At 49.9% G+C, this 26,109-nt stretch overlaps 10 protein-coding genes across 10 annotated transcripts; 5 read left to right on the top strand and 5 right to left on the bottom strand.

Moving 5' to 3' along the window:
• Window positions 1-161: 161 nt before the first annotated feature.
• Window positions 162-1,301, top strand: ASPWEDRAFT_168423 (cytochrome b5 reductase family protein; the record flags this gene model as incomplete). The annotated part of the gene is made up of 1 exon (XM_040830300.1): window positions 162-1,301. One exon carries the CDS (start codon window positions 162-164, stop codon window positions 1,299-1,301), a length of 1,140 nt encoding a protein of 379 aa, XP_040692196.1.
• On the bottom strand, window positions 971-3,085 carry ASPWEDRAFT_36168 (O-phospho-L-serine:2-oxoglutarate transaminase). The gene is made up of 3 exons (XM_040834387.1): window positions 3,003-3,085; window positions 2,092-2,869; window positions 971-2,034 (listed from the first exon to the last, which is right to left on the bottom strand). Exons 2-3 carry the CDS (start codon window positions 2,854-2,856, stop codon window positions 1,465-1,467), a joined length of 1,335 nt encoding a protein of 444 aa, XP_040692195.1. The 5' UTR covers window positions 2,857-2,869; window positions 3,003-3,085; the 3' UTR covers window positions 971-1,464.
• Window positions 3,086-3,656: 571 nt separating this feature from the next.
• Window positions 3,657-6,465, top strand: lysF (homoaconitase LysF). Its single transcript, XM_040834386.1, has 2 exons — window positions 3,657-3,712; window positions 3,789-6,465. Exons 1-2 carry the CDS (start codon window positions 3,707-3,709, stop codon window positions 6,105-6,107), a joined length of 2,325 nt encoding a protein of 774 aa, XP_040692194.1. The 5' UTR covers window positions 3,657-3,706; the 3' UTR covers window positions 6,108-6,465.
• A 127-nt stretch (window positions 6,466-6,592) lies between these two features.
• ASPWEDRAFT_327865 (ankyrin repeat protein) lies at window positions 6,593-10,615 on the top strand. Its single transcript, XM_040833714.1, has 2 exons — window positions 6,593-7,523; window positions 7,573-10,615. The coding sequence occupies exons 1-2, from the start codon at window positions 7,078-7,080 to the stop codon at window positions 10,481-10,483; spliced, it is 3,357 nt and encodes a 1,118-aa protein (XP_040692193.1). The 5' UTR covers window positions 6,593-7,077; the 3' UTR covers window positions 10,484-10,615.
• Window positions 10,616-12,997: 2,382 nt separating this feature from the next.
• On the bottom strand, window positions 12,998-14,902 carry ASPWEDRAFT_104604 (tRNA modification GTPase; the record flags this gene model as incomplete). Its single annotated transcript, XM_040827665.1, has 2 exons — window positions 12,998-14,545; window positions 14,615-14,902. 2 exons carry the CDS (start codon window positions 14,900-14,902, stop codon window positions 12,998-13,000), a joined length of 1,836 nt encoding a protein of 611 aa, XP_040692192.1.
• Window positions 14,903-15,183: 281 nt separating this feature from the next.
• ASPWEDRAFT_326591 (uncharacterized protein) lies at window positions 15,184-15,709 on the bottom strand. Its single transcript, XM_040833700.1, has one exon. The coding sequence runs from the start codon at window positions 15,590-15,592 to the stop codon at window positions 15,272-15,274; it is 321 nt and encodes a 106-aa protein (XP_040692191.1). The 5' UTR covers window positions 15,593-15,709; the 3' UTR covers window positions 15,184-15,271.
• A 117-nt stretch (window positions 15,710-15,826) lies between these two features.
• Window positions 15,827-21,324, bottom strand: ASPWEDRAFT_104461 (formin sepA; the record flags this gene model as incomplete). Its single annotated transcript, XM_040827646.1, has 3 exons — window positions 15,827-16,609; window positions 16,677-20,079; window positions 20,135-21,324. The coding sequence occupies 3 exons, from the start codon at window positions 21,322-21,324 to the stop codon at window positions 15,827-15,829; spliced, it is 5,376 nt and encodes a 1,791-aa protein (XP_040692190.1).
• Window positions 21,325-22,018: 694 nt separating this feature from the next.
• Window positions 22,019-22,737, top strand: ASPWEDRAFT_36161 (uncharacterized protein). Its single transcript, XM_040834385.1, has 2 exons — window positions 22,019-22,103; window positions 22,168-22,737. The coding sequence occupies exons 1-2, from the start codon at window positions 22,077-22,079 to the stop codon at window positions 22,588-22,590; spliced, it is 450 nt and encodes a 149-aa protein (XP_040692189.1). The 5' UTR covers window positions 22,019-22,076; the 3' UTR covers window positions 22,591-22,737.
• A 919-nt stretch (window positions 22,738-23,656) lies between these two features.
• fdh (formate dehydrogenase (NAD+) FDH1) lies at window positions 23,657-25,399 on the bottom strand (the record flags this gene model as incomplete). Its single annotated transcript, XM_040829557.1, has 4 exons — window positions 24,901-25,399; window positions 24,657-24,832; window positions 24,055-24,599; window positions 23,657-23,997 (listed from the first exon to the last, which is right to left on the bottom strand). Exons 1-4 carry the CDS (start codon window positions 25,087-25,089, stop codon window positions 23,657-23,659), a joined length of 1,251 nt encoding a protein of 416 aa, XP_040692188.1. The 5' UTR covers window positions 25,090-25,399.
• On the top strand, window positions 25,363-25,856 carry ASPWEDRAFT_36160 (uncharacterized protein; the record flags this gene model as incomplete). The annotated part of the gene is made up of 1 exon (XM_040834384.1): window positions 25,363-25,856. A coding segment is annotated over exon 1 (259 nt), but the record flags the coding sequence as incomplete, so codon positions are not given.
• Between the last annotated feature and the right edge of the window lie 253 nt (window positions 25,857-26,109).

The raw sequence follows: 26,109 nt of genomic DNA, 5'->3' as shown, positions 1-26,109 counted from the left end.
GGCAGAAATTAAAAGCACAAGAAGCCCATCATATGGGGATCGTCCTGGCCCGTCGAATCGGGCCTAGCGCCCCCGCGCTATTTTTGTTCGCCTTCATTAATTGCCTGTGTGATAGAGGCATCGATTATTATTGTCGAAGAGAACGGCTCGATACAGGTCCCATGAACTCCAGAATCCTTGGCCAGGGTTTGCGTCTGTCCAATCCCTCCTCCTCCACGGTCTGCTGGAGGTGTTCAAGTCTTCGCCATGCGTCTTCGTCTTCCGCTCCGTCTTCATCTGCGCCGAAACAGCGACCCTGGACTCGACGGGCGGTCGTGAGTGCAGCAGCAGCAGCAGCTGGGGGGATTGGTATTTATATCTGGTCGCAACAGGATTCTGGGCCTTCTATTTTGAACCCGGTCAAATTTACCAAGTACTCATTGGTATCCCGGGAACCAGTATCGTCGACTGGAAGTATCTTTACTCTCAAACCACCCAAGCCCGATGGAAACAGTGATGTCTATGAAGAGGCATGGCAAGCTGGCGTATGGAGTGTGATGTTTAAACAGCCTCAGCTGCAGATCGGGAGAGATTATACGCCCCTACCTGCAACACCATGGAGTCCGGAGGAGGAAGGTCTCTTGCGGTTCTTCATTCGTAAAGACTCGTTTGGGGAGGTTTCCCGATATTTGCATGGGCTTGATCTAGGGAGCACGATTGAAGTACGCGGGCCACGAATCGAACGCGAAATTCCTACCGAAACCCAAGAGATTCTGTTTATTGCTGGTGGCACAGGGATTGCTCCAGCCCTGCAGGCTGGCCATACTCTTCTTCGGCGCACCAACGATACGACCAAACCTCGGATACATATCCTCTGGGCAAACAGACGACGCGATGACTGTGCCGGAGGATTGGATGATACCAAAGCGGATGCACCTCGAAAGTCGTGGTTCTTTTGGGGTTTCAAATCCCCAGAAGCTAGCCCTGCCCCGGCAGAACTGCAAAAGGACACCTCTACATCTCTAATGGTCCGAGAGCTGGAAGCTCTCAAATCCCAATACCCAGGTCAAGTTACTGTGGATTATTTTGTGGATGAAGAAAACAAAGCTATCGGAAAGAAGGCTATTTTGGACTTCACTGATTCTACACGTGCTTCGGAGAGCTCTTGCAAAAGTAAAATGATCCTTCTTTCAGGACCGGAAGGATTCATCAGCTATATGGCAGGACCAAAGCTTTGGGCGCAAGGAGTAGAACTCCAAGGCCCGCTTCAAGGGATCATTCAAGAGCTCGATCTGAAGGGTTGGATCGTCTGGAAGCTTTGACAGCCTCCAGGACCCGCTCTGTCCCGTGTATCATAAATGACTTTTTCCTTCTCTGTACCATATCTCAGGCGCTATGTTGAATAAACCTCACAACTATCTGTTGTTGATTATTTCGGTTGCTTCACCTACCGCGTCCCCTATCATCTGTATAGAAGAATGACGTCTACTGTCCAGTGGCGTAATCCTCCAGGTACTTGGCCAATTTTTGGACATTCTCCAGCGGCACAGCATTGTAGTTGCTGGCCCGCATGCCTCCAACACTGCGGTGGCCCTTCAAACCCTGGAGCAACAGCTTCTCACCCCCAGCCAGGAACTCCTTCTCTTTCTCAGCATCTCCGCCGTGAACACGGAAACAGATGTTCATTCTGCTTCGGACACTCTTGTCCGGGACAACGCGGTAAACCTGTGGGTATTTATCCAAGACTGAATAAATGATATTTGCTTTGCGGTTTGAAATTTCTTCTTGGCCACTGATCTTCTGGGCCCCGTATGCGCTGACAAGGTCGGCCATGACCTGGCCGGCAACCCAAAGGTTGAAGATGGGCAGGGTGTTGTAGAGAGAGTTGTTCTTGGCAATGGTAGCGTAGTCGAGAACGACTGCACCGGGGAGACCACCGATGTTCAACCGCTGAAGGAGTGGTGCCGGGGGAGTCGCTGTCTGTGGGGGAAGGAGGGACTTTTTTATAATGACGATGGTGATACCAGTGACACCAATGTTCTTCTGGGCGCCGCCCTGTACGTCTGTTAGTTTGGTGGTCTCAAATGCTACATAAAAATAGCCCGAACTTACAAAGATAACCGAGTACTTGCTGACGTCGATCTTTCTGCTGATGAAGTTGGAGCTCATGTCGGCCACCACAATTCTCTCATCTTCCTCATCCACACCTTGAGGCTCCAGAGATTTAGGGAAGTCTGGGAACTCAACTCCGTCCACGGTCTCATTGTCACAGTAGTAGACAAATGCGGAGCCCTTTCCACCCTCCTTCTTGGTTGGTGTGAGTGACCAAGTCTCCTCATCCGGGATCTTGCCGAACTTTCCATCATTGGCCTTTCTCGCATCCACGGCGAGATTGACGTACTTGGATCCCACCAGCCGGCTGGCCTCCTGGTATGCCTTCAGCGACCAAGAGCCCGTAACCAGGTAATCCAGCTTCAGCTCCTCGCTGACCTCCTTCTGCAGTGTTTGGAAGACTAATTCGTCCAGCTGTGTATTGTCTGCGTTTGGATTGGCCTTGACAACTTCGGCCTCTGCTCTTCGACGTCTGCGCTCGATCCAAACACCGACAAGATTCTGCACCACTGCGCTGAATCCTCCACTGCCACCACCCTGCATGAACAGGATCTCATAGTTGTTGGGGATGTCAAGCAAGGTGGTCAGACTAGCCTTGGTGTCCTCGAGAATCTTGTTCGCGGTAGAAGAACGGTGAGAGATCTCTCCGAGTCCGAGTCCGCAGTCGTTGTAGTTGACAAAGGCCTTTGCGCCAGCCTCGACGACAGAGGTGGGAAGGGGGGCAGGGCCAGCTCCAAAGTAAGAAACTTCTTGTCTGCTAGGCATTTTGTTTGCTTCGCTGAATTCGAGTTAGCACCTGTGAGAAGAACAGGGGAAGAAAGGTATATATGTGAAAACTCGCGGCGGGGACTTTCGGAAGTCTTGGTACAGGCAAAAGCTACTGTCGTATGGGGGAAAGGAAATAGTCTTACATATATATGAGGATGGGTTAATTCCCAAGGATATATTAGAAATTTAACCTTCAATGGCCAGGAAAGAGGGGTTCGAGAAAAAGAAAAACGAGGGAGGAAAAGCAAAGAAAAACTTTACACGGAACGCAGCTGAAAAGCATCACGAGATGGCGGGGTATGAGTCAGGTCCATCGCGCCAATTGCTACAACGGTAATCGATTCGAGTTGAACAATCCCTTGCATGTTTGGAATTCAGCGTTGAAATACTTCTACTTGATATATCTGATAGATTTATACAATTGCGCTGCATATAATACTGTGTTACAGTTTCCTTGTAGCACTCAAAGGCGGGGTTGTCACATAACTGTGCGTGATTGACGTTTAGGTGCTTCCTCCATACTTCAAACTGTAATGGTATGCAATCATATGATTGTTCGCTCTCAAGTACTTATGAATCATGAAAACAATTGCATATAAACTGTTGTATATCTGAATTGGCCAAATCCTCTCATATCGTTCTACTTCACATGAGCAAAAATAGCAGTTTAGAAAAGTCCTCCGCTATCGGAGCGTCTTGGCGCGGTTGCCGTGTTTACCGCGCGCTTCCCAATGACGAATAATGTAAGTGTTCTAATTTGCCAGCGTCTTTTCGCCCTCCGAATTCACTGGATTTCCCTCCGTCCGCTCGGAGTTCATATTCAACGCCCTCACGTACGGCTGACAGAATGACTGTAGGTTTGCCTGCTGTGAAGACATATTTTCGAAAATTATGAAATTCCCCATAACTAATGTTTTTTAACCATGTAGTCGCGATTGATGCCGTCCGGCGGCAGACGCTGGGTATTGCGATGTCCGGTGCCGAATAACTTCCAACGCCGTGCATTCGCCTCGACCAGACTCTACTACCAAGAGGTCTTTCATTCCCAGCTGGAAGACCCCTCCTCCGCTGCCGTCTACTCGTCTCTCCAGACCTCTAGAGCCGTTCCCCAGACGCTCACCGAGAAAATCGTCCAGAGATACTCCGTCGGCCTGGCCAAGGACAAGTTTGTGCAGTCTGGCGACTATGTCACAATTTCACCTCATCGCTGCATGACACACGACAATTCATGGCCTGTCGCGCTCAAGTTTCTGTCCATCGGTGCCTCTAAGCTGCATGATTCCAACCAGATCGTGATGACCCTCGATCACGACGTCCAGAACAAGTCAGAAAAGAACCTCCAGAAATACCGGCAGATTGAGGAATTCGCCAAGCAGCATGGTGTCGAATTTTACCCTGCTGAGCGAGGTATTGGTCATCAGATCATGGTTGAGGAAGGGTTTGCTTGGCCTGGTACTCTTGTGGTTGCGTCGGACAGTCACAGCAACATGTACGGTGGCGTTGGTTGTTTGGGTACCCCTATTGTGAGAACCGACGGTGCCAGCATCTGGGCCACGGGTAAAACCTGGTGGCAAATCCCTCCAGTTGCAAAGGTCACTTTGACTGGTCTCTTGGCCCCTGGTGTGACCGGAAAGGACGTCATCGTTGCTCTTTGCGGTTTGTTCGATAAGGACGATGTTTTGAACCATGCCATTGAATTTACGGGATCCGAGGAAACTATGAGAAGTCTGCCTGTGGATGACCGGTTGACCATTGCCAACATGACAACTGAATGGGGAGCTCTGTCTGGACTGTTCCCTATCGACAATGTGCTCAAGGGATGGCTCAAAGGCAAGGCAACTACCGCTGCTATGGGACTCGCTGACGGTCCCTTCAAGACCTTGGCTCCTCAGCGCTTCACTCACCCTATTCTCGAGCAACTGTTTGAGAACCCCGTAACTGCTGACAAGGGGGCCAAGTACGCCAAGGAGCTCTTCTTGGATCTTTCTACCCTTTCTCCTTATGTGTCTGGCCCCAACTCAGTCAAGGTTGCCACCGCCCTCAAGGACCTCGAGGCTCAAAACATTCCAGTTAACAAGGCTTACCTTGTTTCGTGTACAAACTCGAGAGCCTCCGACATCGGTGCTGCCGCAAGGGTATTCAAGGAAGCCGCGGAGAAGAACGGCGGAAAGGTGCCCAAGATTGCGGATGGTGTCAAGTTCTATATTGCTGCCGCATCTATTCCCGAGCAGCTGGCTGCTGAAGGTGCCGGTGACTGGCAGACATTGTTGGAAGCTGGCGCTACACCGCTCCCTGCCGGATGTGGTCCTTGTATCGGACTGGGAACCGGCTTACTCGAGCCTGGTGAGGTTGGCATCAGTGCGTCGAACCGTAACTTCAAGGGACGCATGGGCAGCACCGATGCTAAGGCCTACCTTGGTAGCCCTGAGGTTGTTGCTGCCAGCGCTTTGAGCGGAAAGCTTAGTGGACCTGGCTGGTACCAACAGCCCGAGGGTTGGACCGGAGTCGTGCGAGGCGAGGGTGATGGCATTCGCGAGGAACACCGGATGCTTACCGCCGAGCAAGCTCTGGAGAAGATGATTGGCCAGCTCGATGACATCGTTGCTGATGCGGAGAAGAAGTTTGCCCCTGAAGACAATGCCGAACCTGAAAACGAATCTGATGACGCTCTTACGGAGGTGTACCCCGGGTTCCCCGAACGAGTTTCTGGTGAGATTGTTTTCTGTGATGCGGACAACATTAACACCGATGGTATCTACCCTGGCAAGTACACCTACCAGGACAATGTCCCCGTTGAGACCATGGCCCAGGTTTGTATGTCCAACTACGACGCAGAATTCTCCTCGCTCGCCAAGGAGGGTGACATCCTGGTTACTGGATTCAACTTTGGCTGCGGAAGTTCTAGAGAGCAGGCAGCTACTGCCCTGCTCGCTAAGAAGATCCCGCTTGTTGTGTCTGGCAGTTTTGGAAACATCTTCTCCCGAAACAGTATCAACAACGCTTTGATGGGTCTTGAGGTCCCCCGTCTTATTAGCCGTTTGCGTGAGAGCTTTGGGTCAGACAAGGCCCTCACCCGCCGGACTGGCTGGACCTTGACCTGGGATGTTCGAAGAAGCCGCATTGAGATCCAGGAAGGCCAGAATGGCCCCAAGTGGACACACAAGGTGGGTGAACTCCCACCAAACGTGCAGGAGATAATTGCCAAGGGCGGTTTGGAGAAATGGGTCAAGAATGCCATTGGAGCGTAGACGCTGGTTATTACAATAATCAGTATGTTTGCTCTCCTTTACGATTGAACTCAACGAGCTTCGTTGAAACTTGGCGTTTATATTATATACCCGAGCTTTCCCCCAGTATCCTTCGGGGTTTCTAATCTCTTCGTGTTGTTGTGTTGGGTGGTTTTTCTTTCTTTTCTTCAGTCTCAATAAACCTCGTTCTGGTTTCCTGTTGCCGGGCATTATACGATTGTTTGGGATGAATATGTATAAAAGAGCGATTTCGTTTGGATCTAGATCTATTTAGATTTCATTTTCGGAATAAAAAGTTGTTAGGCAGATGAAAATAATTCGTTCCGTGATGTTCTTTTTGCAATCCTCAAGCTAAGTGACGGACGACGCTCTGACGGACGACGCTCTGCAATAGCCCCCCCCCAAACCTGCTTCTTTAATTCTTCATCAATGCAACTTTTTCCCTTGGGCGTTCTTTTCTTTGCACTGCTCAATGTTTAGCGACTATTCTCGGGGAACCGATGAACGCTTCCAGTTTTGACACAATTTCAATCTCAACGCTATCCAAAGTGGCAGTGCTGAGCCTAAGATGATCAACACTGCAAGCCCCTCACAGCCTCGCATCCCTCACCTGAATCTGCGCCCGCAAAGGTCCAACTCCTCAGCTGAAAGGAGTGACTAAACTACTCGTAGATAACTAGCACCGCAAGGCTGCGCCTCTTTAATCTATGGATATGAAACGCGGCGCCTGATGGATTGACAACATCCCTCACGCCTGCTCGCGAAGAAGAATGCGACTGTCTGGGTTGTCAAAATCATTGTCCTTCATATATTCCTTCTCCTTCTGTTCACAAATTTTATCGCCATATGCTTGATAGCACCGCACGCTACCTGGTGCAATATAAGAAAAATCATGGTGGTAACAGCGGGTTTGGTTTTTATCGCCAATAAGTGATAATACTCGATCGACTCAAGCGGACAGATACTCTTAATGGATCCTATTTCTGCTTTTGGTTTGATTTCTGGAGCTGTCCAGATTGTTCAGGCCATAAGCCAGACAGTTGCGGGGTTGGCGACGCTCCGTGGGAAATTCAACAATGCAGACCTCACGATTCGCTCACTCATAGGAGAACTCACAACCATCAAGTCTGCGGTCACTCAATTAGATGATTGGGCTAAGTATAATGCTCGCGATTCCGCCGAACACAATGATTATGATGAAGGACTGGACGTGGCCTTGGAGGGCTGTCGAGCAGCCATGGACGTTCTCTCCGAGGAAGTCTCTTTCCTGACTCAAAACACCACAGGCAATGGTACTTCAATTGGTTTCCGAACTAAAGTCAAGGTAGTATGGAATGAAGAAATTATGCAAGGACACCAGGAGAGACTTCGTGCACAAGTCCTAGCTCTCCAACTGCTGCTGCAGGCATGTCAATGGTGAGTTCCAACACAGTGATAGGTGCCAGTAAATACTAAATTACCAAAGTCGGACTTCCTCAGAGCAGATAGAACTCCTACGAAGAGTAGAAAGCCGCCAAATTATCCAGAAGGTCGCCGACGATACTGCTACCCTTCGAACTCGGAGCAATTACGCAGCCTCTCATGCTGACAGTCTGGGTCAAAATCAACCCTCCGTTGGCGATACCGTGTTCGATTTCGATGATACCGTAGTTACATCTATGGCCTATAGGCGCGCACTTCAGCATTCGCGGTCGAAATCAGAACAACAAACTCCCATCGGTCATGACACTCGAAGCAGGACTACTGATGAAGGCTATGCTAGCGGCATGGTAGTCACTCCAAATGGGTCCTTATCGCCAGGTGTTTCTCCAATACAGCAAATGGGGAGTATATCGTTGCCTATACGTCCCTACGACCCAGTGTCTCCGGAACATAGCCGCAGCAAGAGTGCATCATACAATACCAACCCACTACAATCGGGGAAGGGGAATGTCGGGCGATGGCAGTCAGACTCAACGTACTATTCACGAACACCCCAGTCGTCAGGATCCAAGCGTGAAAGGCTCCGCTCAGTCCTTCGTCGGCTAAGCACTCCCATTGGAGCCGAACTGAAAGTGATAGACACGCGAGATATGGCAGTTAGCCCTATACGAGACCGCGAAAGTGATACGGGCGCTAGTATTGACTTTACTTCACCCGAGGGTGCCTCTGCGCCGCAAATTGTCAAAACAGCTCAGACAGGAACCCCATTTGACATTGAAAAACTTATTGAAAGTGGTCATGACGTTGAAGCACGACATATTCATTCTCGCAGAAACGCTCTCCTAGTAGCAGCTCACTGTGGTAATGAGCATATCGTCAATCTCCTAGTTCGTAACAACGCTCGGCTCAATGTTGTTGATGGATGGGGATGTACAGCCCTTCACCTTGCTGCCTCACGTGGTCATTGTGGAGTTCTCGCTTTGCTTCTCCTTGAGAATCTAGATTTGGAGGCTAGAAACTCTCACGGTCAAACCGCTCTCTGGATTTCAGCTGCTAGAGGCCAGCGTAAGACCACCCGGGTGCTGATATCAAATCATGCGAAGGTTAATGCCAGAGCGGATAACCAGATGACAGCTCTTCATGCTGCAGCAAAACGGGGAGATGTGGAAATTGTACAACTTTTGATCTTACATGGTGCGGACCTGGAAGCTAAGGATGCTGCTATGAAAACAGCCTTGCATTACGCATGTGAGGAAGGGAGTCTTAGTGTCATTGAGCTTCTTCTCAATAATAAGGCAAGCATCGAGGTTCCTGGAAATGATCGAAGGACTCCATTGATTTGCGCCGCAGCGACGGGCAAGTTATTGGTAGTTCAACTTCTACTGAAGAGAAAAGCCTCTTCCCGAAGCTCTGACGACTCTGCTATGACAGCTCTACACTGGGCTGCATTCAACGGTCACACGGAAATTGTGGATCTTCTTTGTCAAAAGAAGGGCTCATTAGCCATGGCAAACGTGGCGGGGCGTACGGCTTTACACCTAGCTGTTATGAACGCACAGTTTGCGGTAGTGGAGCTGCTGCTCCGTAAGAAAGTTTCTTTGCGAACTCGATGTCAATCTGGACTTGATCCTCTTCACTACGCTTGTATGACAGATAGTCTTGAAATTGCGAGATTACTACTGATTAGTGGCTCTGACATCGAGGCTCAAGCCGATGGGGATCAGCGAAGACCGGTGCATATCGCTGCTGCTCGTGGCTCAATGGGGTTGCTTAGCCTCCTTTGCGACAAAGGTGCTTCCTTGGATGCACGGGATGCGGTGGGAGACCGAGCTCTGTGTGTAGCATGCCGGCATGGGCACGCTGCTGCGGTTCAAAAACTGCTCGAACGGGGATCACCCTTATACCAAAGATTTGGGACCGCTCTGCACGAAGACTCTCCACTATGTCTGGCAGCAATGGGCGGTCATCTTGCGGTGGTAACCCTTCTATTGCAACATGGTGCATCTGTTCTCAGACGGGATGAAATGGGATGGCAGCCCTTCCGTTATGCAGCCTATTATGGACACCCTGAAGTCCTTCGGCTTTTACTGTCTGTCAGTCCGGAATTGGTTGAAGACGGTCCAGACTTCAGTCTCACCGCAGACAGTATTGGATTTGCTCTCCACGTACATATCTCCGAGGAACGCAAAAAGGCAGTATCAAACCTACTGAACCAGGCCTATAGACAACGTGCCCGGACGGAACCCCAGAACTTGCCACCGTCCTTGTTCAATGGCGCTTCAATGTCTACACCCTTGCCACGCCCCTTGCAGGGTTCACCTTTTGAATATGTGTCTGACCAGGGTCCTGCGAGTAAGGTAATTCCTCAAGAGTTGCCATCTACTTTGGAACACGGACTTCCGAGTAGCAGGTCTCATACTCCGGAACAAATGCATGGAGACCCTCGAAATCCTCATGTTGACCCCAACTCTCTTGGAAATGTGCAGCCGATTATGAGCATGAATGAACAGGTTTTATCGTGGGATAATGGACCAACCGAGACTACTTCTGTCGCGCAACCCCAAGCCCTCCCAGCCTCAGCATCCCGATTGTTAGACAGAACGAACGATCCCCCCGAAGAGATTGGTCCAGAAAGAAGGCCTGAAACCACTGACGATCCCAGATCCCATTTATCCTTCAAACCCCCTGATCCCAACCATGGTTTTCAATATCCAGCCATTTCGATGCCCCAACATAACGTGGCTTCAAGCTCTACGAGGGAAAATTTCGCAACAATTATGTCACCAGAATTTGAATCTACTCAATATGGACATACCCCCTCGCGGTCTACATTCGTCTTTGACCCTTTGGATGAAGAGCCCGGGCTCTCTGATTCAGAGTCCATTACAACTGTATATACTGCCCTAGAAGAGTCAGCCACACATGACAATGTTCATGAATTAGCTGCTTCGTGAGTATAAAATCTTGGGGCTATTCTATATTCTATATCCTGGTTGTTTCTGGCTTATATGCTGGGATGCCATTTATCTCACAAATTTTATTATCATGACAATAATGAATACAAAGCCACGCAATGTGTTTTATGAATATGTATTCATCATCTTGAATAATCTAGACTAACAAATGACGGCCAACGTGGGGGCCCCGAGTCCATGAACCATGTATGGATCGGTACGGATTCGCATGTAGATCGCAGTTGCTCCCATGGTGTCGAGAGCGTCAACAATAACATCCTTCCTGACAACTTCTTCGGCAATTAGCCCCTTTGATGTCAGGGTATCTGAGAACAATCGTCTTGGTTTCGCACAGACAAATCTCATCTATGCGATCTATGGTACGAACATTTTGCAATCGACCCACTCGATAGCAAGCTACACGCAAAGAGCACCAACGCTGCCATGACGCGCGCGATCAAGAATGCCACGGGTGCTACCGAACCTTTGCCTCCTTCTCGGCAATGCTGATCCATCTGGAAGCCGGGAACTGCCCATCTGGCATCTAGCTCGGAAATGTCAACGACCTTGCTTTTTTGTGCTACCAGGCTCGGAAATATACTACTGACCGGGACGATTTTTACCCTTATTTCTGCCCGCACTGAGCCCGCCAGTACCGGTTCCTTTCAGGGCTCTATCAGCACGTACAGACGACTCCAGAATGCGAGGCGCAGTTGGAGATGCCCAACCCACTAGGTAACTGCGGCGGTTTATCTCCAAGCGTGTGTGATGTTGTATTCCGAGGTATAATCGAAATGGTTATATGAGGATAAAACGTCGAGTGTAAAAAGCGATTATTCCTACGGGTTTATTTTTAGATGACTAACTATGAAGCTGTCTGGAATTTGCAATGCCTCTGATATAATCAAGGCTCCCCAATGATTCATAGCAATTAGTCAGTTTTGCTTGTGCACGCCTATGTATGGTCGATCAAGTGTCCCTAACCATGCTGCAGGTGGTGGAGTCGTATGCGCAGCCACCATCTGCAAGACGAAGACTTTAAAAAAAAAAAAAAAATTTAATTCGATGAGTCCGCCTCGCATTTATTCATGAAACAAGCCGCATTCAAAATGGAATCACGTGGCTGTGATGGCGATGCATGAATGAGTCATCTGTTTTTTTCTATACAAAGTACTGACTGACTGACTGAGCACATATCAATCTCGAACATTCCTATATCCATCTTGGCCGGATGGACATAAGACATAGGCTGTATGCAATATCCAGGATTAATAATATCCTGCAAGGCCCATTATCTCCTGTCTCAAACCCATATATAAACATACCAAGCATCAGGCGCATTCAGGCCCTGCCATCAACCCTGACTGCATCACATCAGCTGACAGGGGATTGTCGCACATTCAGCGACTCTCGACTCCATAATTGTCACGAACCATGCATAATAACATGGTACTTTTGTTTTGCTCTTATTATGTTCCTAAACCTGTCGAATAATCTAGATTGCGGCTGAGACTGCGAAGGATTAAGCTTACATTCTACAGGAATCGCATCCATCGCGAGATTGACAAGCATCGATCGGGCCTGTGACTAAGAGATAATCTTGTGACTAAGAGATAATCTTCATCGTTCGTGACGAATCGACAGCCTCCATCTCGACATGTTTCAGCTATACAGAAATAGCAAATTTAGAACCATGCGTATCATCGGTTCAAGGTCCAGGTAGCATCACGAAATCACGAAAAAAAAATTTTTTTTAAATCATAATAATAATAATAATAATAAGATGAACCACATCGTATATTCAGCCAACGAGGAGGTATTCTTAGTCCTGACTCAGAGGCATTGCCCTGTTCAAGCAAGACAATCATCGCGACATCGTAAAATAGAAACACAAGAGAATCAACCCCCAGGCATCCACCAGGGGCATAGCTCTTGTTAGTCACTGTCTGCGGGTGCCTGTTGAAGGGTAAGGCAGACATGATTTTTCACATGTTTTGGCATATATACCATCGAAGAATTCAATTCCTTCCATCCTCTTTCTTCTCCATCAACAAAAACAGGATCAAGGAATCCGAGTCTCTTATTATCATTAACTATTATCGTGGTGATTGAAGACTTCATCAAGCCGGACGGTCAACACCGAACCTTGAACCATAACCAAACCATTATAACTTCTCCATCGTCAATGGGTCGAGGTGGTTACAACGCTCCTGCCCAGTCAACTGAACCCTCGCATCCTGTCTCATCTTTCTCATCCATCACTCCCCCGCCTGTCCTGCTCCGCATGCAGGGCCGTGGAGGATATAACGACATACACGACGATGACGATCAATCGGGGGACGGACGAGCATCCAAAGGGCTTGTGCACATTACTCAAGATGGGCTGTTGGATGGGCTCGACTTCCCGGCATGAGATGATATACATCACAAAGGCAGCCTCGGAATCCTATTTCCCCACGCAGAACCTAGATTCAAACAGCACATGGTCAGTCACAAAATACAAACAGATCACATCTATGATGAGACGTACTTCTCAAAAACGACCCCCAACACATCTTCGACATCCCCACTTTCTCCTTTGCCGGTGATCTTCGCAAGCGTATCCGCGGCAAATCGCAGATGTTCAGCGGCTGTTACGATATCCACGTCGGTTTCAATTTTTCCATAGTCAGCATGGTCAGCGGTTTCAGGCGTTTTGGTTATAGAGGTTTGGTTTAGAAAATCATCTAGATGGTGCAAGCATCTTTGTAAATTAGAGCTTTGGCGATGGGTCACTCCTAGAGAATCTTCCCAATATGAAATATCATATTGTCCATTTTCGTCCCCTTCAATCCCCATGGGAGAGGCAATTTGCTCGAATGTAGAGATGAGTCCTCGAAGAAAGCCTTGTACGTTCCCCGGATCTAGTTGCCCTCCCGGCGATAACCCCTGCAGCGCCTCGTGGCACGAGATGCCAAAAACCCGAGTTTCAGGAACCGCCGGGAAGAGCCCGCCAACAGCCGCAGTTAGGTCTGACGGAGATTTGCCGTTCGGTAATCGGTCACATTTGTTGATAGCCACGATGATGCACTTGCCCGCTTGTACACAATCATTGACCGCGTCGACCACTTCTGGCTCTACTGGCAGTCGATAAGGCGTGATACCGTCTGTTCCTTCTTCCAATGAGACAACCACGACGACCACATCGGATTCCAAAGCTCGAGCCCTAGCACGTCGGATACCTTCCTTTTCCACCGCCCCGATCACCACAGTGTCGCCTTTTGCAGGACCTCCCGACTCCGATCGAATCCCGGCCATATCGCCGAGTTTACAGTACCACCCGCCAAGATCCACCCCGACATCCACGATATCCCGGGTGGTCCCTTCTTCAGTACTGACGATGGCCGCTTCCTTACCGACAATTCGATTCAGGAGGGAGCTCTTTCCCGCATTGGGCGCCCCAAGGAGGGCGATCTTGATTCCGTTCCGCAATAGCTCCCCTTTAGACGCATTCTGAACATGGAACCTGATCTGTGCCTGCAGCGCCCGCACCTGGGATGCAACCGAGGATACAAGCTCATCAGTGGACTCGTCAAAATGCTGATCCTCCGAGAAGTCAATTAAGGCTTCTAATTCTCCCCGTGCGTATAGTAACTGATAACGCCACAATTCGTACCGCTTAGAGAGCGCATCACTGGCACCCCGCACGGCAAGTCGACGCTGCTGCTCGGTATCGGCTGATAGAGTATCACCTAGCGCCTCAATCTGCGGAAGGTCTAATCGGTTGTTCATGAACGCGCGACGTGTGAACTCGCCTGGTTCCGCATATCGAACAAAGCCATCTGATCGATTCGTGTGAGCGATGGCCGCCAGGACAGATTTCACAATGGCTGGTCCACCGTGAAGCTGTAGTTCAAGCACATCCTCGCCAGTCACTGTCTTGGGTCCTGGGAAATATAACACCAAGGCGCCGGCGTCTAGCACACTGTTGTTCGAGGGTTCTCGGGCTGGATCGTAGATAGTGCGTACGGCTGCGACGCGTGGTTTCGGAAGCAAAGCTTTGGGGCATAGAGCTTGGTATATCTAAGGTAGGTTAGTGAGGATTAATAGCTGTTCGGTTTTTACCTCGGAGAAAGGCGCAACGCAACATACTTGAACACATGCAGGGCCTGAAATTCGCACAACCGCAATGGCAGCTCTACCTGGTGCAGTAGATAAGGCATAAATTGTTGAATCTGCATCCAACACAGACGGGTTGCGAGGAGTAGATGAAAAGCACCGGGATCCATTGGGGCTTCTCCGCAGCTCCCGCGAAGCTGGGAGGGCGAGATGCCGGGGAAATGGGCGAGCTCTATTCAGAAGCCCTGCGGTGGCATATCTGTTCCATGACGGGCAAAAGGGAATAACCCGCCGCAGATTTGGGGGTGAGAATGCTCGCATGCGCAAGACGGCAGCAAAATAGCGGGTGAAGATGGAAATGGAGAGTTGAGATGGCGATGAACGATGAACCGGGTATGTGGTCACGTGATTCTATATTGGATGGAACAGTGCATGCACAATTAAAGATGGGACGTCGTTTGACTACATCATTGCGAGGAGAAACATTGTAAAGTCTTATAAAATCCATTATTAAACCAGGCCAATAGGAGATCTATTGATGTCAAACACTACAGACCAGACAGAAAGCCGCAAGTAGTAAAGCAAAAGCCCAGACACCCATAGATACATGGAAGATAGTATACCCATGATGTCAAAAATATAGCGTCTCACTTCGTCACGCCTGCGCTTGGAATAGACGCATGGCCATATTTACGCCATGGAGTCGCCGCTCAAGAACCCACCACAACAGGATGCAAGAATTGCTGAGAACATGCGGATATAAGGAATGGGCACATGGGTTGTACCATGGCCGAAAAACAAGATCAGAAAGGGAAACGAAACTATGTACAAGGAGAGAAATGGGCACGGAATCAATGCTGGTATGTAGAAAAAGAGAAAGCCGATAAGGAAAATGGGGGGTGTAAGACAGGTAAAGTATAACAATGTACTCTCGAAAGGAAAACAGTCAAAGTAATGGAAAAGGAAAACTGGGGGAAGGAAAGAATTATCGTGACACCGGACTTGATCCATCACGCTGGCAAACAATGTCTTCGAAACAGGAAAAAAGGGAAAGGGCCAAGGCAAGAGACGTTCGGAGAAGTATTATACACTTAACGACATAGTAGAATGATTCCGAGACGACATCCGTTAGTCTATCAAACATTATATTAGAAAAGACTTGGGGAGATGAAAAGAAATTTTGAAATCGAAAGGAAAAAGAAAAGAGAGAAAATAGCCTACTCATCAACGTGATGATTCAGTAGGCTAACTTGGAGGGGAGCCACCTATCAGCTCGCCGTCGTCCGACAATTGGCGGTGATGCTGGTCTCCGGTGGGTGATACGATGATTGCCGGCGGTTGCGATGGCTGCGATGCAGTATCGTCGTCATCCGGTTCCATTGAATCCGTTCGAGGAGGGGAAAGAGGCTCCTTCACGGGTGACAAGGCAGATCCATCACCACTGTCTTTGCTTCCGGATCCCGCGCCATTGCGTCGTCGCATTCGGCGTTTGCGTCGTTCTTCTTCTGCACTCTCTCTTCTTCTTCTAGAGCGCTCGCCATCGCCTGTGTTATCTCTCAGGCCCTGCAGCATGCTAGCCGCCCGGTCTGCCACATCCTCGCTCTCGGATACTTGCAAATCTTTGGTGGTGCCTGCTTCGGGTTCTTGGCCAGGAGGACTCAGCAGCCCAGTCTCAACAGTATTCGAGTCATTGTAACCGTTGCTGCTTTCCTCCTCGTTGTCGTTTCCAGCCTCAGCATCGTCAGACCCCGGTGCATCAGGCATATGCTGCCCCGATGTAACACGAATCTGGTGTCGCTCCTTGAGTCTCGCGCGGCGGCGACGATCGCGTTGGTCTCTGGCCTGAGGAGCTGCTGCACGAAGCTTCTCCAGTAGCGAGTCCATGGCTCCGCTTGTGGCTGGAGACTGTGGTGTCTCATTGCCGGAACCATTGCCGTTCGCAAGAGCAGGGTTGATGCGCTTACGAGCCAAAGAAGCTTCGGTACGTTTCCTGGCTCCCTCCAAGGCAATGTTCTTTTCTTTCGATTTCTGCAGCGACCAGTTAGCAATCATTCCACAAGTAACCTAGAAACAAAAGATTGTAAAAGCTACTAACCTTCCACTCTAGCAAGAACGCTGCCAACTTGGCAAAGAAATCTCGTCGAGCACCATCATCCGAGCTATCTTCTCCATAGAAAACCATGATATCATCGTACGACTTGGCCATTTCCTCCAGGTAAAGTTGCATTTGCTCCGCTTTCCGCCTTGCATCCTTCATGCTCCGTTGAACAATTTGGCTGACACGGTCCTGAGGGTGGAATTTCTTGGAGTCACTCAGATTGCCAGCATCCAAGCTAGCCTGAACGTTCTTTATGTTGTCAATGTACTTCTTAGCGTCCGTCCGCAACTGGTCAACGTTGAGCTTCTGTAGGGCAATGACCCCATTGATTTCATCAAAGAAACCTTCCCATTCTGGGTATTGGTTACGAACAATACGCTCCACAAGGTCTGCAAAAGTCGATTCATTTTTGTCGTCTTTGACCATACCAAGACGAGCCAGCGAGCCCAGTTTAAACCCTTGGGCCTGCTTGTTGGCGTCGTTCATGAAGTTACCAATGTCCAAGATTAGACCAAGGACATTCATTAAGGAAACCGAATCCCTCAATGCCTCACTAACTTGCACCACTTGCTGAAGCTTTTCGGATATGTGCTCGTAATCCAATTCGAAGGAGCGTGTCAAGGCAAGAGCTCGCATTCTGGCCTTCCAATAGTGGTTTAGCTCAAAAGCAGTGTAAAGATAGATCTGGTCTTCACGAGTGAGCTCGTTAGGATCTTGTTCTCGCTCAGTACTTGCAGCATCGGGCCCTGTCCAATCCTTGCTGTAAGGCGCCATCGACTTGGAAACGTTTTCGGGTATCGTGCACATCTCATCCCTCTGCAGGAAATCCATGACGACCATGTTGTCCAAAATATCCGGATCACAGTGGATGATCCTTCGCACAACATCTTCAGCAGGGTATTGGGAGAACTTAGCCATTGCGATCTGGAAGTTCTTGGACAGCTCGTTGGTGATAATTTGTTTCTTCTCCTTCCGCTGCTTGGCAGCTGTACTGGCCCCAAAGATCTTGGTTTCTTTGGCCATAAATAGCCGCTCGACTTCATCAAGTACACCCTTCTTGGCCAGTTCAGAATACTTTTCTTCTTTCGCCTCCGCGGTTGGGGCGTGTGAGGCCCACACCGTCACCTGAGGCGCATCAACTTTGTCCCAGTGAAGAGCCTTAAGCTTCTTCTTAGGTCGGATCGAAGACATAACACTGAGTGGGTGAGAGGGAGCACCTTGTGAAGCCATATAGTTTCTTCTCCAGCCTCCCCCGAAGCCACCAGGTGGAGGGGGCGGTGGAGGAGCTCCAATCTTTCCACCAGGTGGAGGCGGAGGGGGCGGAGGCATACCACCACCAAAACCTGGTGGCGGAGGAGGTGGGGGAGGAGGAGGTATGCCTTTCGCTCCTGGAGGGGGCGGGGGTGGTGGAGGGGGTGGAGGAACCCCAGCAGCTCCTGGCGGCGGCGGTGGCGGCGGAGGCGGAGGGGGCGGCGGTGGTGGAGGTGGTGGAGGTGGTGGGGGTGCAACAGCTGGCAAGGGTTTCTTTCCTTCAACCTTTTCGTCTTGTGTTCCAACCTCAAGACCTTGGCTGGGCTTGTTCTGTTCGGACCCGTCAACTGGAGATGGCTTCGCAGTCTCGTCGCCGGCCTCGGTCTCTTGACCATCGATTTTCGGAACCTTGAGAGCAATCTCGCCAAGGAGACCAGTGGCTTGAGCGGGATTCAAACGAGGCCGGTATAGATCAGCAAGGCGTGCCTGTCCATAAACCACTTCCCCATTCTCATACAACTCCTGACCTTCGGTGGCATCGTTTCCAAGTCCAGGTATATAACTTTTCTTGCGCTGGACGGAACCCAGAGCGTTGCTATCGAGGTTCTGGCGAGCTTGCTCTTCGAAATCATCGCTTGATTCTCCTTCACCGTCCATCTTCTCCCGCAACTCACGGAGCCGGTCGGAGGGGCCGTGTTGGCCCCAAACCTTGCCTTCCAGCTGAAACTGCGTTTTCGTTCGCTCTAATTGCATCTCCAACCGCTCTAGGAGCCTTTCACGGTCCAGGATTCCTCTCATCTGTGAGGGATCTGTCTCGGCCACATTATTCTTCTTGGCATTAGATGCGGCTATATCCTGGGCGTCTCGGAGCATGAGATAAAGTTCTCGGGTCTCCAACTCATTCCTCTGCAATTCTTGGGCACGAAGCCTCTGTACATCAGCGAGCTCAGCTTTGACCATCTCATTCTGCCTAGACTGAAGTTCGATAATGCCTGTTTGTTCATCAATCTGTTTTTGCAGTTTCTTCACCAACCCATCCGCACCCAGCTCTACTTGCGCCTTCATTTCATCACGCTCGGCAATTGCTGCCTCCGCGATTTGGCGTGCTTCTAGAGACTCATCATAAACTTGTCTTGCCTCCGCATCGGTATGTAACTTGTCAAGTAAATTCTGTACCGTGAAATTCAGCCCTTGCCGAAGGTCAAGATCGGGCAGTCTTCGGTCCATAGCAACGTAACTGAGCATGGCATCCACGAGCTGAAACATTCGAAGACCATCCTCTCCCGAGTTCTCGCGGATCAAAAGCATGTGTTGCATAGCAGAAAGGAAGTAATCGTGGGAGCGGCTTCCCATGATTTTTGATGTGATAGCATCAGTAATCTGCAGAGGGTCACTCATATCTTTCACATCGCCCTCGATACTGTCCTTCATGCTGCTACCCTCCCGCTGGAGAAGATCCTCGTAGTCGATAGCCTCGTTTTCTCGGAACCGTTCGATTTGCTTGTCAATGACCTCGTACTGGAAACCCTCCATCTTCGTAAGAAGACGCTTTATTCCACAAGAGGTAAACTGGGCCCGAATGTGACATCGTAGCTGCAGGTCACCCTCCGCTGCATCCACTAACATGTTGATGAGCAGCATGGTGGAAACAGCATATTCCATAAGAAGGTTTTCCATGCCAATTCCTCCGCTGCGATACTCCTCACTGGCACCCACCAAACTACCCATTTTCCCACGGCCATCAACTGTTACCTCGACGATACGCATCCAGGCATCGAAGCGTCCAGTTTCGCCATGGTGGTTCTTGACATGATCCATGCCCTGGAGGACCTTCTGATGGCCCTGGCCTTCGCCCCAGTGGCATAGGAAGGTCAGGACTTCACTGACAAGCTTCCTAGTGTTTAGCCGAGGGGAAAGCAACGAGCTAACGAGAGCTATAATGACTTGTTGGTGCGCCAGGGCATCATCTGCACCATATTTATTGTTCATCAATGCCTTTAAGCACTTCACGATATCGTATTCACGGTCCAGATCTTTGTCTCCAGTCGGAGGTGCAGGGACAGGCCCTGAGGCCTTTCGGCGATTAATCTTTGCAAGAACGTTCGTCAAGGCAACTTGACCTTGTGCCTCAACAAATGCTTTGACCCAGCTACATCTGTATCAGTATACTCGATAGATGGCAGAGTTGACAGTGTAAAACTTACCTAATAGGCTGTGTCCGTAGACTAACACTTAAACTGGCTAGTTGTTTTGATGTGATGGTGTCGTCCATGACTTTTTTGACATACCACTCGGGGCTTCCTTCTTCATCGGCCCGCTCCAAAATGCCAGATGGCGCATCATGGCCATGAGTCTGACGTGCGTTTTGCCTCCGCTTCTGTTCCCCCTGTAGTTCTGTCAATCGATCTTGATGGACCAGTGTCCATTTCTTGGAGGCCGGATACGCAACCATCTGCCGCTTTGCCTGCTCTGGAAGATTTTGCCAACCTCGCTTCTGCATCAGCTCCAGGAACAGCTGATCAACTATACGATCATCCCTTGGTCGACTAAGATATTGCTCGGGAGGTGCCGGAGCAACAGTTGGCTGGCTTGCCTGGTGCGCCGACCAGGCTGTTGTCGCAGTCGAAAGACGATTTGAACCTCCACTAGGGAAAAGTGTATTCCTGTCGGCCGAATGCGAGGTTGTAAGTGTGCGCGCAGAGCCATCCGAGGAGAAGTAGCTGGAACCCCGGGTGTTAGAGGAGAGAGAAGAATGAACACTGGCCTGGTCGAGAGACATTCGCGAGTTCGATGACGAATCAAAGGTAGAAGAGGAATTATGGCTAAATCCTGCATTTGTGGCCGAGCTTCCCGGTCTCCCCCATTGCTGATACCTAGGACCTTTATCCCCCGAAGAGCTTCCAGTCATAGTTACATTCGAGGCATGCGGTGGTGGGCGAGGACCAGTAGGATGGGAGTAATAATTGTTATTCTGCATTGCGGATGGATTCCATGTCGGATATTGGTGAAAATCCGAAGCACCCTTGGCAAGATGATTTGGCGAAGGCTCTTTGCGCGGCGACGTCTCAGCCTTTGATAGATAGTCCACGGGGATAGGCGTTCGGTTGTCCGCGGGCAGACTCTCGTAGGGGATCGACGTGATGACACCTGCACTCGTGGAAAGGCCACTGGGATCAAAATCGTGGGTCATGTCGACAGATTGGACGGAAGCACGCTTCGAATGCCGTGATGAACGAGAGCCGGCCGAACTGCCTGGTGGCGCGAGATTCTCAACCCCTCCATTGCCCTCATACCGATCCTCTACCGGCTTCTCTTTATGCAGCTTCCTCCCGAAGAACGACTTGCCGCCCGAGGTTTGTCTCGATTTGTCAGGTGCGGATGTGGTGGTTGGCATCTTGACGGGCGTCGCTGGGGAGATGCAGGGCGCAGCATGAGCGTTGTCCACACACGGTGCCCAAGATGGAACGAAACCAAAATTTCCCAATTCGGATTGGTAAACGGGTCGCTAACAACCTATATGTGGAATGGAGGGCACGATGACATCCAACACAGATCGGACAGGTCGTCCCTTTCACTCCTGACTAGTAGCAGTTAATACCCGCTGCGGAGCAGCGGTACAACGAGGTGGGAGGGGGGTTGTCCAAATAAACCCAAGCGATCCTCTCCCTGCAGCGCCAGAGACACAAACACAGAGGGAATATAGACAAAGGGCCGGATAACGATCCCTAGGAGCCCCCAATACCGTCAATAATCGGCGTCTTTGGCTGCCAAATCCAGACACTGGTGTCTGTCTGTCTGACTGTCTGTCTACCGCCGCTGAAGCACGGGCATAATAATTAGGGGGGAGTCCGACCGGGGCGGCTCTAGAACGCGCTAGGGGCCTGTGCCACGTGACTTTGGTCTGTCGATGGTAACACGTGATCTGGGTCTGCGTCAGCCTCGGGCAACGAGAGTACGGGGTAAGATGTTGAACAGAGTATATACATCTACGGTGCAGAATAAGGGCGGGGAGGCTGAAGAAACCAAGATTCTCCCCTTTTTTGTTGTCTGTACCAACGTCTGCCGCGGTGGTCGTAAGCAATTGATGTATCGCGACACCACGCCTCCTCCAGGCACCGGCTTATATCTTCAAAGAGGCTTACGAAAATGGGGTCCTCCGCGAGCTTTGCTAAGGTATGTTTCCCATCAATCCGGCATGTCTCCTCGACTGATATACAATGCTAATTGCTATGACCAGACCATTATCATTCCCGCTATCATCTCCCTGACCCTCTATCTCCTCTTTTCCTTCCTGATCATCCCGTTCTTCCGTCGCTACCATCAACGATACTCGCAATACCTCCCTCTCCACGCTATTTCCGCACATACAACCTCCGTCAAGGATCGCATAGCCGACGCCATGATGCGTTTTTTTCTCCCATCTTCCTGGCGGCAGGACGCTCGGCTAGCCGATGATGCGAATGACAACGTTAGTATCTTGGACGAAGAGGGAGAGATCATGATGGGCATGCACATGGATCCAACGCGGAGAGAGGAATTAGAACGGCGACGCGCGACGGCTGGTGAGGTGGAAGGACGGCTCAGTCGGGACTTGGAGGAGGGATTCATGGATGATAGTGACAATGAAGATGGTCGGGAACATTCCAGATTACATCGTTGAGTAAATAGATATTTAGCTGTTATTTATATCCTTGAGATGGAGACATCATTGTAGTGAGAAATGTCAAAGTAGGATGTAGTTGTAATCAGTAGTTTGAACCACCATATCTACTATATCTGATACTCTGATCAAGTTCCAAAAATAAACCCCTGAAAACCAAAGAATTGGGGCTACGGTAACTATGACCAGTCGATCCATACCAACGGCAATACAACCTAGACATACTAGACACAGAGTACGATAAACCAGTATCCCATTGTGTTCATGTAGAATCTTCAATCGGAAATTTTATACATATAAATTGCAGGTGATCTACTCCATACCCTGCATCTATATATGTAGGTACGGAGTACTCTTGCTATATCGAGGATTGCAGCTGTCGATCTAATCAGATTGAATACTTGCATGCCAAGCCGTGGGTTTTCATCAATAAATGGGCTCAATAATAACAATTGATCCTTCGATTCAATCTTCTGCTATCACTTAGATTTGAGATCATAGTACGTTAATCCGTACGCAGAAATAGGCAAATGTATTGCATAGTTATGGACTCATTTTTAAGCTACACTAATACTCCGCACAGCACAGACCAACGCAGAATTACTCACTATTTTATGAGACAGCAATGGCTTTACATGATAACTTTTGTAATGATTTTTTGCAATATGAGAATACTAGACATTATATATCTGCATCTATTAAACCCTAATCTGATCATACCAACTTGCTAAGCTTCGAGCTATTCTAAGTATCCACAAGCTAGTAGTATATGCATCCACGTCCCATTCCGGCCCAATGTTGCGTTGTGTTAGGCTTTCTTAGGCTTGAAGATAGGACGATGCACAGGAGGGCCTCTGATTGTTTTCTATTTACCCAAAACTTCTATCCGTAAGGCACCCCATCACTGTTGGATTATTGAAGTTAAAATGGAATATATTTTAGGTATCCTAAATGAAAATGCTAAATAATCGGTAGCCACTTTCTACCTGAGAAAGCGGCCTCCAGAATACAGAATTGGTTGGTCATTCGTCTCATAACGTGATCAAGAAATTCAAGTCGCCGTCCTTTACTTTCTCTGGCCGTAAGCCTTGGTGACATAGTCACCATCCTTGACAATAAGGTCCTCGAGTCTGTAGTCGTTGCGACCAGTGAAGTAGCTCTCGAGGATAGCCTTGGTACCCTGGGCGTAGCGGATCTGGGCATCGATTGAAGTACCGGACATGTGAGGAACCATGGCGTTGCCGCCGCCCATGGGGCCGGTGACGTAGCGGAGAGGGTGATCCTGGGGAGCGGGCTGGGGGAACCAGACATCACCACCGTATCCGCGCAGGTGGCCGGACTTGATGGCATCGGCAACATCCTCCTTGACAACGATGGCACCACGGGCGGTGTTGATCAACCAAGAGCCTGGATATCAAATTAGTACACGTTTGACCAGTATTTGGCAAAAGGATGCAAACATACCCTTCTTCATCTTAGCGATCAGGTCCTTGTTGAAGAGACCACGGGTCTTCTCGTGGAGAGGGCAGTTGATGGTAACAACATCACACTGAGCGAGCATCTCCTCGAGGTTCTCGACACGGCGGCAGCCAATCTCCTTCTCAACCTCGGGGCTCAAAGGCTGGTAGTCGTAGTAGAGCAGCTCCTTGCAGTCGAAGGGCTTGAGACGGCGGAGCACACGCTCACCAATACGGCCAACGGCGACGGTACCGACAACCTTGTTCTCCAAGTCGTACTCGTTCTTTGCGACGGCGGCAACATCCCACTCACCGCGGGCAATCTGCTCGTGGGCGGGGACGAAGTTGCGGACCAGAGTCAGGATGGTCATGACGACGTGCTCAGCGACGGAAACGACGTTGCAGCCAGTGACTTCAGCAACAGTGATACCACCGTTGGTGGTGTTGGCAGCGTTCAAGTCAACATGGTCGGAGCCAACACCAGCGGTGACGGCAATCTTCAGGTTCTTGGCCTTGGCCAGACGCTCAGCAGTGAGGTAACCAGGGTGGAAACTATATCAATTGCATCAGTCGGTGTCCTGAGAGCACGACACGTAGAGGGAAACGAACGGAGTGGTGATGATGACTTCGGCGTCGACCAATTCCTTGTCAAATGTGGAGTTCTCGCCCTCCTTGTCGGAGGTAGTGACCAGAGTGTGGCCCTGTTCCTCGAGCCACTTTCTCAAACCGAGCTCGTTCTCGGTGGTACCCAGAAGACCAGGCTGCTGCTTGGCATGCTCACCGCCCTATAGAAACAAAATCACCGATCAGTAACTGTATACCGGCACGGTGGCAAGAGTCTTCGGGTACTTACATCATAGAGAACCATAAGAACTTTACCCTGTAGGCTCGCAGAAGCAGTTAGCGTACGTGCACCGGAAACAGTCCCTGCCAGAGGAGAGGCTCGAAAAGGGCTAGCGGTAGGCTTCAAAGAGCCTGTGGCCGACAGGAGAGAGGAGGCAGGCCGTCTAAGTTGACGGGAGAAAGAGCGAATAAATACCATTTTGATGAATGTTTTGTAGGATCAATTGAAGATCAAGATGTAAGTGATGGATGATAGTGAAAGATATCGTCCTACAGCAGGAAGTCAGCCACTATTTAAAATGCAACAGGAATACATATCGATGATGGTACAACGATGTAAGTTGGAGAAACCTGGAGGAGCAGACAGGCAGAGCGGGGATGAAGGGGTGTGGGGGAAACCAGTTGACAAGTACCGAAGCGTTGGAGAGGGAAGAAGGAGAGAGTTACTTGGAAGAGTGACAACTTACCGTTTGCGGAGATGGAATTTCTCAGGCAGAAGATGCAGATGCAGGAGAAGGAAGTGGGAGTGATGATGATGAGGAGAGAAGAAAAGAGGAACAGAGTTGGAAAAGCACCTCCAATATATAGAGCAGTTCCCGGATCCTCACCCGACTCAACATCTTACCCATTTCGCTCCTCTCGTCCTGTCAAACCACCGGAGCAAAGGGCCTTCCCACCATCCGAGATGGTGACACCTCCTCAGATCCATCCTTTCCCCCTCCACCCTGGTGGGATGATATGATTTGCCCCACTAGCGGGAGGTGAGGATGAGCACATGTTGCGAGTGCAGCGAGCCAGGCCTCGAGCCAATCTAGTGGTGACCAAGTGGAGGGCACCAAAAGGGATGGTCGGACCGGAGCAGGATGGAGGACAATTGTCTATCTACAGTATCCACCAGTTCTCTCCGCACGCGGGACACTCCTGACCATAGGAGTAGTTGCTCCGGTGTACGGAGTACAGATGTTCAACTATTTTGATAGCACCAACCTTATGGATATTATATTAGTATCTCGGGCAAGAATAGTACCATGACTATCTGAAAGGATATCTTGATTCTCAAGTTCTAGTCGAACTGTCTGTCTACCTGCTAGAATTCCACTCCCTCTGACGGTAAGTATGATTACTGTAATATTCAATCTACAGTGAGGGCAGTGCGGGGTAATACTGTAACAAATACTCCAATTACGTACGGCCAACAAATAGACTCCGTCTAACTGAC

The sequence above is a fragment of the Aspergillus wentii genome (assembly GCF_001890725.1).
Source record: "Aspergillus wentii DTO 134E9 unplaced genomic scaffold ASPWEscaffold_2, whole genome shotgun sequence".
Taxonomy (NCBI): Eukaryota; Fungi; Ascomycota; class Eurotiomycetes; order Eurotiales; family Aspergillaceae; genus Aspergillus; species Aspergillus wentii.
Note: the sequence above shows the minus strand (reverse complement) of the source record. Positions and strands in the feature narration are given on the sequence as shown.

Excerpts from the sequence above, each read along its gene's own strand:
- ASPWEDRAFT_36168 (XM_040834387.1), bottom strand. The coding sequence starts at position 2,856 with ATGCCTAGCAGACAAGAAGTTTCTTACTTTGGAGCTGGCCCTGCCCCC. Across the intron at positions 2,035-2,091 it reads GCAAGTACTCGGTTATCTTT|GGCGGCGCCCAGAAGAACAT; the intron begins GTAAGTTCGGGC and ends ACAGACGTACAG.
- ASPWEDRAFT_327865 (XM_040833714.1), top strand. The coding sequence starts at position 7,078 with ATGGATCCTATTTCTGCTTTTGGTTTGATTTCTGGAGCTGTCCAGATT. Across the intron at positions 7,524-7,572 it reads CTGCTGCAGGCATGTCAATG|TCGGACTTCCTCAGAGCAGA; the intron begins GTGAGTTCCAAC and ends AAATTACCAAAG.
- ASPWEDRAFT_326591 (XM_040833700.1), bottom strand. The coding sequence starts at position 15,592 with ATGGATCAAGTCCGGTGTCACGATAATTCTTTCCTTCCCCCAGTTTTC.
- ASPWEDRAFT_36161 (XM_040834385.1), top strand. The coding sequence starts at position 22,077 with ATGGGGTCCTCCGCGAGCTTTGCTAAG. Across the intron at positions 22,104-22,167 it reads CCTCCGCGAGCTTTGCTAAG|ACCATTATCATTCCCGCTAT; the intron begins GTATGTTTCCCA and ends TGCTATGACCAG.